This window comes from Helianthus annuus, chromosome 6, assembly GCF_002127325.2.
Source record: "Helianthus annuus cultivar XRQ/B chromosome 6, HanXRQr2.0-SUNRISE, whole genome shotgun sequence".
In the NCBI taxonomy this organism is placed as follows: Eukaryota; Viridiplantae; Streptophyta; class Magnoliopsida; order Asterales; family Asteraceae; genus Helianthus; species Helianthus annuus.
The window spans coordinates 123,284,919-123,296,290 of NC_035438.2; the positions used below are offsets into that span (position 1 = coordinate 123,284,919).

At 37.0% G+C, this 11,372-nt stretch overlaps 1 protein-coding gene across 1 annotated transcript; it reads left to right on the forward strand.

Annotated features, from left to right (window-relative positions):
* Window positions 1–2,223: 2,223 nt before the first annotated feature.
* On the forward strand, window positions 2,224–9,068 carry LOC110908433 (aspartic proteinase-like protein 2). The gene is made up of 10 exons (XM_035974249.1): window positions 2,224–2,503; window positions 3,600–3,729; window positions 4,445–4,692; window positions 5,366–5,590; window positions 5,868–6,030; window positions 6,280–6,353; window positions 6,557–6,647; window positions 6,714–6,789; window positions 7,383–7,454; window positions 8,920–9,068. The coding sequence occupies exons 1-10, from the start codon at window positions 2,277–2,279 to the stop codon at window positions 9,066–9,068; spliced, it is 1,455 nt and encodes a 484-aa protein (XP_035830142.1). The 5' UTR covers window positions 2,224–2,276.
* Window positions 9,069–11,372: the final 2,304 nt, after the last annotated feature.

Consider the following 11,372-nt stretch of genomic DNA (forward strand, 5'->3'; position numbering starts at 1 on the left):
TGAGCGAGTATGTCAGGATTATTGTTCATGTATTTGGGTTAGGGTTCATACGAATTAGTGATATAATTCCTTGTTTGATCGAGTATTAGCATGTTATGAAAACGGTTTAGTTGTTGTTTAATACTGATCATGAACACGTTTGAATATGAATGATTATTGATTTGATCTGATTTACGAAACTGCCGAATATGTTTACTGAATTTACGGAATGATTGTTGCTAGAATTATGGAAACCAGTTACACACATCACGGTTGCGACTCGGTATCTCCAATTGCGACTCGGAACCTCACACAGCAACATCAGCCGAAACCATGGTTGCGAGTCTTGTTGCGACTCGTAACCAGGGCATGACAAGTCGAGACCAAAGGTTGCGAGTCCTGTTACGACTCGTAACCGGACCGTGACAAACCGTAATCTCTGTTGCGACTCGAGACCAGTTGTGCAATATACACTGTTTGGACCTTACACAATCACGGGCCCACTTGATTGGGCCAAGTAATTGGACTTGGTTACATATCTGCTAATTGGACTGCCAATGTTAATTGGGCCGAGACCTTTATGTTGGGCCTGCTATCTTTTGGGCTTGGTCATTTAAATCGTTCAAGTATGAATATGATATGCTCTTGACTGTTAACGTACCAAACATGTTGCCATGAACTTTACGTGCTTATGACTTGTTAGTCTACGTGTAAAACATACGTGCGATATTTGAATACGAATCTGACTGGCATGATAACTTTGGTAGGACGTGATTGATCGGTTTATAACTTAATTGAATTGTGTGTATCATACCGAGCAATCCCAGGTGAGTTCATTGCATTTTCTCAAGCATGCGTCCCGGTGGTTTGGGACAACTGGTAAACATTGGACGGGAAACATTGGGTAAACAATTTAATCGGTTTTGGTCATTGCCTGGAGGGCAATGGGGGTAATTAGACGATAGCGCTATTAGGTACTAATTATCTGGGTTTCACTATGGTTGTTTAGAGGCACACTCCTCGGTTACGGAAGGGCGGTTCCCCTAGGGTAACTAACCGAACAACATAGTGGGTTGCTTAGAGGCACACTCCTCGGCTACGTAAGGGCGTAGTCCCTAGGGTAGTTTAACTTGAGCAACATCGTAACGTATCATTGAATTGTATTAACATATAACTGGTAACAACACGCATAACAACACCTTGAACTCACCAGCGTAGTCTGACACACTTGTTTGCATGCTTGTAGGTCACTAACACTTGGAATGTGGACTTGCTATCTGGGAGTGCTGGAGTGGTCATGAATCGAGGCTCTTGGATTTATTTATATTGGGAACTTTGGTTTTAAGTATTTTGAAACGTTTGCTAAACGATTTATTAAATGCTTCCGCTACACGATACTTTGGGATTTGATTTTATATTTTATTCAAGTATTTACTATTGGTTCAATGTGATTGGTGGCTCGAACTCTGATGCGTAACACGCCTCGCGGGATTTCCGCAGGTGGTATTTTGGGGGTGTTACAATTTACACCTATCAAACTGCCACAACGAGCATCACACCCATACACTGAGACTGGAGGGTGTGGTATAAGGGCTTTTTCACGCCACATCAGCGCCATGTCACATAGGGGGCTTTAAATCCCCTCCCTTTAACTTGCATGCAATAATTTAAAGCCCCTTTAAAACCCCCTATTAAATAAAATAAAAAAATCAATAAAGAGAAAAATATTTGATTGGTTGAAAAGAATGGATCCCACCTGCTTTTCCCTTTAACGCTCGTAACTGCAATGGCGGAGTATCGATGGCGGCCCCCCCCCCCCCTCCCACTCATCCCCTGGTGCGCAAGGGATGGGATGGGGGCACTATAGGGCGCTAACGAGTCTGGTGTGGCAAAGGATGCTATACCACTAGGAAATTAATGGTTATTTTCTAAAAGTGAAAAAAGGCGTTCAATAAGTCTTGAATAATTCAAAAGTATAGGGGTCATATTAGACAATTAGTCATAACTTGCATGCCTGCAAAACCTTAAACATGAGGCAAAATGGTAAACCAAAGAATCGTATGCTTCCGGTAAAGTCGCGCCCCCTTTCTCTCTCCATTTTTGTATTTGACTTTTGCGTCATTAAACCGAGGTGGGTTTCCTCTCTTTGAATGTTTTCAATAATAGGAGACAGACAATATCATACATACAAATCAATAAACACATACATACATTGGATTAAGTTTTTTTTGTTCATTTGTTTCGATTACATAAAACCCATTTAAAATTTACGTCCAGTTTAATTAAAAATTTGAGATATGGATCTGAATACGAGAGGGGTTGGTTCGGTAATGTTGTTTGTTGTTGTTGTTATTCAAATGTGTGTTTTGGCATCGGCCAATGTGGTTTTCCAGGTTCGGCATAAGTTTGCAGGCGACAAAGCGTCGCTGAATGCACTGAAATCTCATGATACCCAGCGCCACCGGAGGATTCTGGCAGCCGCTGAACTCCCTCTTGGTGGTGACGGCAGCCCAACGTCGGCAGCGTTAGTCTCTGTCTCAATGCTTAAATTTTGTTGTTGTATATGAATAATGCATGAATGTGGTTTATGGATTGCCATAATGCACTTTTGTATAGGTATCGTTTATTGTTTTTATCAGTGGCGAAGCTTGAAAATTTCCACCGGGGGGTCGGAAGTCACCGTACCTAAAAGTATATACCTAAATTTTTTTTATTTATAAAACCGGGGGTTCAAAAACGTATATACCTAAAAATTCTATACAAAACGTACATACATAACACTACTGAGCGAAAAGTTCGCGGCTCGAGTGCGCCCCACCCCCCCTGGTTTTGATCACCCCACATGTTTAGATATAATATGTTAAGGGCATATTGGATCTTAATAATCCAAAGTACGAGGACAAAACCATTGGCCAATAATAATTTTTACCGCCATTATGCAAAGACAGTTTCACCCTAACAGAGAAGTAACTCCTTGTGCGCTAAATGAACGATTGTAATCGGGAAAGGATTCTGCCTTAATTAGGCTGTTAATAATTGGGTCAAATGTTGTTATATTTTCCTTAATTGATTCCCGTAATTGTTGTTTGTTCTCCTATATATGGAGCTTGTTTTTTCTTGTACAGAATATAGCAAAATTACAGAGAAATACCATTTGTTTATATGTTTGTTTATAGATTGACTGATTTTTATCCCAATCAGAATGTTTTTTGGTAGTTACTGCTTCGTTATAGTGGGATTGCCTTTGGTAACGACGAACGGATGTGAAAGTTAAGAGTGTTGTCGGTTGCATTGCCATGTTGATTATTATCGGACCGTAGGTTATAATTTGGATTATTAAAATCCATTTTGCATATATTGAATAATAGTAACTTTGCTTAAGTTGTATGGTTTTCTGTTGATGATGTGGTACAGTTAAGCTGATGCAAATTTGTTAGAAATATGACATGGTGCCAAACCATAGTTAATTACTATTCTGATTATCTTGTAAAACTTCATTGTGATTACATGCTACAAAATAATTTGAAAGATGACCCTTTAAGCATCCAAATATTTGAAAATTTAAACATTTCTGTTTGGATTCATTGGTTCCTTACCTTTTATATGTTCCGCTTGTGCAGCCTCTATTATACTAAAATTCAACTCGGGTCTCCTCCAAAAGATTTCTATGTGCAGGTTGATACAGGGAGTGACCTTCTATGGGTCAACTGTATCGAATGTCACAACTGCCCAAAGACAAGCGGTCTTGGTGTATGTATCAAATTTTAGCGCTTCACGTTTTTATTTCTTTTTAATATTTTGTCTAGCAGATTCTGCCTCTCGTTGTTTGATTATTTCTGCAATTGTTGCATCAAAAGCGACCCATTACACGTAAAATCAGATTTTCTATTTACTTATATATATATATATATATATATATAGGGTAAGGATAGTGTAAAAAGGGCCTAAAGTGTGAAAAGTGTATTATGACACTATATATAATACTATATAACACCATATAACCATCGTATAACAATATGTAACACCATATAATACCATATAACACTATGTAACACTATATAACATTATATAACAAATATAACACTATAGTTTGTCTGATAAAAAGTATAAAAAGTAGCGATTTTTCTAAAAAAATTGTAAAAAAAAAAAAAAAATTTTTGTATGTTTTTTAGGTTTTTTTAGGTTTTTTTAGTTAGTTTTCGAGTTTTCACAATAAAAGTGGTTTTCATTTGAACCATCCCCTATATATATATATATATATATATTTCATAATTATATACACTCAATCATTTAATTTTATAGACTGTGACTCATGTTTTTTAAATAAATGCTTTTAGAATGATATAGACTTTTACTAAAATTTCATAAGCCAAATTCTACATCTTCTTTTATTACATTTGGTTATTCTGATAACACTTTTAAAACAATGTTGCGTAGTGGTAATTGATTACCATGTTGCTGGCAGGTACCCTTGACATTATTTGATCCGAAGGACTCATCAACTGCCAAACCGGTTGGTTGTGATGATCCATTTTGCAAAGCTACATTTGATGGACCACCTGATGACTGTAAGGCGGGAATGTTGTGTGCATATTCTGTTACATATGGAGACGGGAGTTCAACCTCTGGTTTTTTCGTCAAAGACAATGTAACACTTGCCCAAGTGTCTGGAGACCGCCAGACTACATCTATGAGTGGGAATGTAATTTTTGGGTGAGTACTGATGTTGTCTTTTACCTTCTGTTTTTGCATCAAACCTTGGACATAAGGCACATAACACTCAACAACTGAGGCAAATGCTGATTAGTGCATGTACCCCCTTGTCTTTCGGCTATCAACGCCACCACATGATGCATGATTAGCCATCCCCCTCTTTTAACGTTATTTTCACAAAATTAGTAAAACAACGTTAAAATTCGTGCACTTTCACTTTTGCCCCACAAGCGCCCACACATATATACATTATATGCGCCATAACACACGCGGGACGGTAAATAAAAATAAAAATAAATACAGTTATTAAATACCTCCCTTGTCCCCCTTGAGTTAATTACATAAATAGTCCCTGTAGTTTGTCAAAAGGTTAAATTAGTTAGTGTTAAAATCCAAACATGATACAAATTGAAAACCACAAATCTAACCACATGGACAATTTGTGTAATATTATTTTATTTTGTTGAAAGGCGAATTTCTTTTGATCATGTGGTCTGTGGGACTTGAACCCAAAACCTCTAAACCTAGCTGTACCTAATTAACTCTTGAAATATTAATAAAGAAAATTGCCCGGTCTCTTCTATTCTATTGTGTTATTGAAAAAAGTAAAAAAAAAAAAAAAAAAAAAACTACACACAGAGGGTATAAATGTAATTTCATTGTTCCAACTCAGGTGTGGAGCTAAACAAACTGGAGGTCTAACTTCATCACAGCAAGCACTAGATGGTATTCTTGGATTTGGGCAGTCAAACATTTCTCTACTTACACAGCTTGCTTCAGCTAAAGTGGTGAAAAAAACATTCTCACATTGCTTGGATAGTAGCAAAGGAGGTGGCATTTTTGCTATTGGTGAAGTGGTGGAGCCAAAAATTAAAACAACACCAATTTTAGATGATCAGTAAGTTATCTTTATCTGTCACTTGATTATGTTATTGATTGTACATGTACCTTTAAGTTGTACATATTTATTAATAAATTAAATCGTGTTTTTGACGATCATATAAACAACACCTGGTGCCTCGCCTGCATGATGCGTGCACCTACACCTCGCATCTTGGCTCTTAGGACCCTATCGCCTTTGTGTCCCTTGCACTTTTTAAAACCAAGATCCCTTCACATGCAACCTGCCTGGAGCCTAGACACATCTAAAGTTGTGATTTATGTACATGTTGTAGGACACATTTTAATATTGCATTGGAGTCGATTGATGTGAATGGTGAAGCTGTAAAACTCCCAACAAGTATACTGGACTTTGGAAAGAAGCAAGCAGTTGTAGTTGATAGTGGCACGACCTTGGCTTATTTTCCGGATGAGACTTATAACCAGCTAATGGAAAAGGTATTCTGAAATATATATGCTTCGTATTCTTCCACAATTAAGTTACTTCTAGTTTTGTGTTTTGAGTCGGGGTATCAGCGGGAGCATCCTCTCTATTCTGGGGGATAAAGGTAAGGCTTCCTCCCATGAGACACTCCTCGTATCCTACAAATAACTTTTGCTATGAGTGAGATTATACTGGGTATGTTTTTTTTGTTTTTATCAGAATCTTTATTCTGTATAGATTTTGATGTTATCCTTTTGAACCAGATCATGGCGGCACAACCCAACAACAAGCCGGTGACAGTTCAGAATATGTTTAAATGCTATGAGTACACCGGGAAGTAAGCTGTTTCTTTGACTCGTTTGTTTGGTTTTTTTATTTATTTATTTATTTTTTTTAACTCATTTTAGAATTTAAGTATCAAACCCTGAAATTATCTTTGAACAATAAAAATGTAAATTATGACTTTTGAGGGTCAAAGAAGTTTTTTTTTTCTAACTTTAAATTTTGACAAAAATAACTTTCTTTTGTCTCATAATGCAGCATCGATGAAGGTTTTCCGGTGATTAATTTTCACTTTGAGAATTCACTTTTATTGAAAGTTTTACCTCATCAATATTTCTTCAAAGTTGAGGTACATATTTTTGTAAAAATTCTATATGATCTGTCACTTGAATTTCATAACAGTGTATATCATCAGGAGAACGCATACTGCATCGGTTTTCAGAACACTAATATTCAAACTAAAAGCGGAGAAGAAATAACTTTGTTTGGAGGTAGGTTCTATATATTTACTTGTTCACATAACTGTGGACATTTAAAATTTTTGTTTTGCATTTCATAGATAATTAACATAACTATTTGTCGGGCCTTGTAGTCGAATGGACTGGATCTAACTATCTAAGTGCTAACTTTCTTGAGCCTAACCTAGAATGTCGATACAGAAAGAACCCATTAGAAAGGGTCTGAGGTTGCAGCCGAGAGGCCCCAACCCGCGGCATATATGTATGTATATATCATCCAGGTCTAAGCCCAAATACGGAGATTGGCTTCTGAATAATTAAGCACCAGTTGACTTTTAATAGCCAAGACTAACATTTGTTCAAAACCAAACCTGAGCATAAAACCATGAATATTTGATTTCTTTCAAGGCTTCAAACTCATTCCATTTAGATACTTTTCGTTGATCAAAACTATACATTCTTCTACAGCCAAACAAATCTTATGTGTTTTGTAGTTAGAGTAGATGCCGTTGACTCCGAAAAGTCAAATATGAACTGTATGCATATTTGTGCAGCATCAGGCAATTAGAAGGTGTAGATTATTATTGGGTTTAACTTGAATTTCATCTTTTAGTTCATATATGCAGATCTTGTTCTCTCCGATAAGCTGGTTACATACGATATGGAAAATCAAGCCATTGGATGGACTGATTATGACTGTAAGTACACTTGCCTATGTTCAGTGGCCGACCCAGGAATTTTTTCATGGTGGTGCAGGATATTTTTAAAGATTTTAAGCTCTTAGCTATATAAAAAATATTCGGTTCATAGCGGGCCAAATCGGGTCGGGTGATGTAAAACAAAAGAACATCAAACTAAAATTTATATGATCGTCAAAAACACGTCAAACGTCATTACAAATATATTTAAAATTGTTCCTAATTTCCTGTCAAGATTTTAGGTCCCTAGCTATATAAAAAAACTCGGTTCATTGCACGTCGGATCGGGTCGTGCCATAACTTCCCTACTCATGGTTCCTAACGTCCTATCAAATATAAAATATAAACCATTTAAAACAACACTAAACACTTAAAGTCTTAAACAATCATCAACCATAATTCATAATTTTCAAGTTCTTGTTTTAATTGTTGATTACTTGTAACTAAACATTTAAACAAGCAAAACTTTTACTAAAACAACAAAATCACCCTACTAAAGTATAGAACAACAAAAAAGACATCAAAACACATAAAATTTCAAACCTTCAACATATCTATTTCTCATAAAATCCACATAAAACAACATAAATAAACGAAGCGTACCCGTGTGCTTCGGATTCCCATGATTGCAGGTGGTTTGGTGGCCGGAATTTCGGTTTTCCAGCTAAAAAAGGCCTGCCGTCCACGCTTATTTTTGCGTCGCTGGGGATTAGAGTGGGAGCAGTAGCCGAGAAATGGAAACGGCGGTTGGATTGGGCTATTTTATTTACTTCAAATTTGATTGGGTTGGGTTAACTACAATGGATTTATTATTGTGCTAGATTCTTAACTGAAAGTGATTGGGTTAAATTGTTAAGTGAAAGTGGTTAAACGAATTAGGTTATATTTTAATAATAATTAGTGTTTACAATTTGTTATATAAATTCATAAGATTTTTTTAAGGGAGTGGTTGAAAATTTCCAAAGAGCGTGGTAGGTATTTTCGCAGAATTTAACACTATTTTTTTTAAGGGATGTGCCCGTCCACCTACGGCAAAGGGTGGGTCCACCATTGCCTATGTTCATGAATAGGATGGATTGATTATTGTGATTTGAAGTTGATATAACCGATCACATTTTTGGGTTACTGATGTAGAGCGAAAACATAAAAGACAAAAAACTACTCTTGAGGGGAAAATCCTATGACTGAAAGTAATTTTATAAATAAAGGCTTGAATTAATAAATTTAAAGAATCACATCTTGAGGGGAAAATCCTATGACTGAAAGTAATTTTATAAATAAAGGCTTGAATTAATAAATTTAAAGAATCACATGTTTTTACAACAAAAAAATAAATAATTAAGATTTATAAATATAGGACAAACCATCATTACCAAAATCAGGGCTAGAGATTATAAAATCTGTATGATTCTAATTCTTCAAGTTGTAATATTTGCTTTTGGTTTTGGTTTTGGTGTGATTTCAGGTTCGTTAAGCATCAAAGTGAAGGATGAAAATTCTGGTAACGTGTACGAGGTAGGCGCGAAGGATATTTCTTCTGCACATCATACATGTAACTTGCTAATGGTTTTCGGGTTGCTCATATCTCTGGCAGCTACATGCTTGATCAACTAGGTCAACAAAACTGCAAATGCAATTTTTCAAGAAAATCAATAGGGCTTTTGTCTCATGGAGTGTGTTCTCACTACTTGTATGTGATTATAAAAAAAAAGGTAAATTACAAATTTTTTTCTCTATTTAGACACAAATTATGTAATGAGTTCTTTAGAAAGATGACTTTCACTTACCTTACTTTATTTTCCGTTGTTAGCTACACGTTTTATCCTTTACCCTAACCCCATCCAAAATCTCAATTAACTCTATAAGATGTGCCATAAGGGTACATATGTAATATTACCTTTGTCACACCCCCAAAACCCACCAGCGGAATATTACCGCTTGGGAGCGTGACTGACCAGGATCAAGCCATCAATCATATCAAACATAGTGCATAAAAGTTAAAGTAATTCATAAAACCCAATTCAATACGATTGATGTTCAAACCAAACTTGTTTAAATAGCGGAAGCATGTAAGTAAAACCCAACATAATTAATAATGTGTGAAATGTCATAAGTGTAAAGCAAGCATTCATGATCCATTGCCCACAACGACCTGCTCCTCCCTGTGCAAGCTCCATGTATCTAACGACCTGCAAGGCATGTAACAGAGGATCAACAACTAGTTGAGCGAGTTCACAGTTTATAGTTCGGTATTTCTAATAGTATAGTAAGCCTTGTATTCGTTCATTAAGTCATGTATCGTAATAGTTCGTATCGCAGCCCTCTAGGCATGTATGTGAAGATTAGGGAAAATTCTCAAGTATTCTAGACTAGGTATGTTTGTATCGCGGCCACCCGGCACCTGTGCGAAGTTTTAGTGTATAGTTCGCAGCCTTTCCTAGGCATGTGTGCGAAGATTAGTCATATTATCGCAGCCAACCCTGGCATGTGTGCGAAGATCAGTCATATTATCGCAGCCAACCCCGGCGTGTGTGCGAAGATCAGTTCTATAAGCATCACTAGTCTAGCAGTATCTTAACCAATCACCTTCCTCACCCGAGGATCATATCAATACGTTCCATTATCTAAAGAAGTACAAACAAATAAATAAATCAATCCCATTCCCACCCTGGGAACCCCATGCCTTGGCTGTGTGAACTCACCTTGGTTTGCTCGGTATGCTATGCTCTAGGGTTTATCAAATGTCTAAATCCGTTACACACGACCTAGGATATGTTGCACATGATACGATGTAAGTGTTTGCATCATATTAGGGTTTGCAAGTCATTGATATTCAAGCAACTGTGTTTAGTGTGCTTATTGTGTACAGGATGACATCACCTAGACCGATTCATGCATGCAAGATCATACAGTTGCATTCAGTATCATACGATCATATACAGAATCATACATCACGTAAACAGTTAATCGTATTCACATAATTCATGCGTCGCGTCTTTGATTACACAGTTTAATCTAACGTGATGTTAACCTAGTTGCCACCGTTAACATGCTTAACAAATTGACATCGTTAACAATCTTAACAGGTTTAACAGAGTTTGTGGCTTAACACAGTAGCATACACATCTTAACAACTTCAACATTTAATAACACACATTCAGGGCCTCATATTAATCGTACACAGAGTCAGAGAGGGCCTTGCCCTTCTCAAAAGCTCAGACAAGTGTGGGGGGGGGGGGGTTTCCCCTGTTTAAAAGTTGGACTTGAGTCCCTAAGCATGAAACTCGGACAAATCAAAGGGGGTATGGGGTTTAAAGTCGGACATATGGGTCAAGGGGTTAAAACTCGGACAAGGTAGGGGAATTAAAGTCGGACAGGGGTGTGGGGGAGTTAAAACTCGGACCCCCTTTAAAATTCGGACCACCCCCCTTGTTCACTAAAACTCGGACCACCTCACAGCCTCTAAGCAAACTCGGACACCCCATAGTTAACATCAAAAGTCGGACAAGGACAAGGGTCCAAAACTCGGACCATTTCACTAGTTTAAAAGTCGGACAAGACAAGGGTTCAAAACTCGGACCCCATGTTGATTAACAAAGTCGGACTCCCCATTAGGGTTAAAGATCGGACATGTGTTCAATGTGTAGAAAACTCAGACAGTCTCAATCATGCACAAAACTCAGACAACTAACATTAGGGTTACGAAACTCTGACAATAACAATACGTGAATTCCAATACAGAATCAAAAGAATCAAAATCAGTTACATTTCAGTTCTCTATGATCGTGAAACCCTAATTACATACTTGCATTCTGTCAAACAACAATTCAATTATCAATTCAATCATCCTAGCATGTCTTGTGTCTTAACATCAGACAATTGATCATACACTAATCAACATCATTTCTAAATCATCAG

Excerpts from the sequence above, each read along its gene's own strand:
- LOC110908433 (XM_035974249.1), top strand. The coding sequence starts at position 2,277 with ATGGATCTGAATACGAGAGGGGTTGGTTCGGTAATGTTGTTTGTTGTT. Across the intron at positions 5,591-5,867 it reads ACACCAATTTTAGATGATCA|GACACATTTTAATATTGCAT; the intron begins GTAAGTTATCTT and ends TACATGTTGTAG. Across the intron at positions 6,790-7,382 it reads AGAAATAACTTTGTTTGGAG|ATCTTGTTCTCTCCGATAAG; the intron begins GTAGGTTCTATA and ends TCATATATGCAG.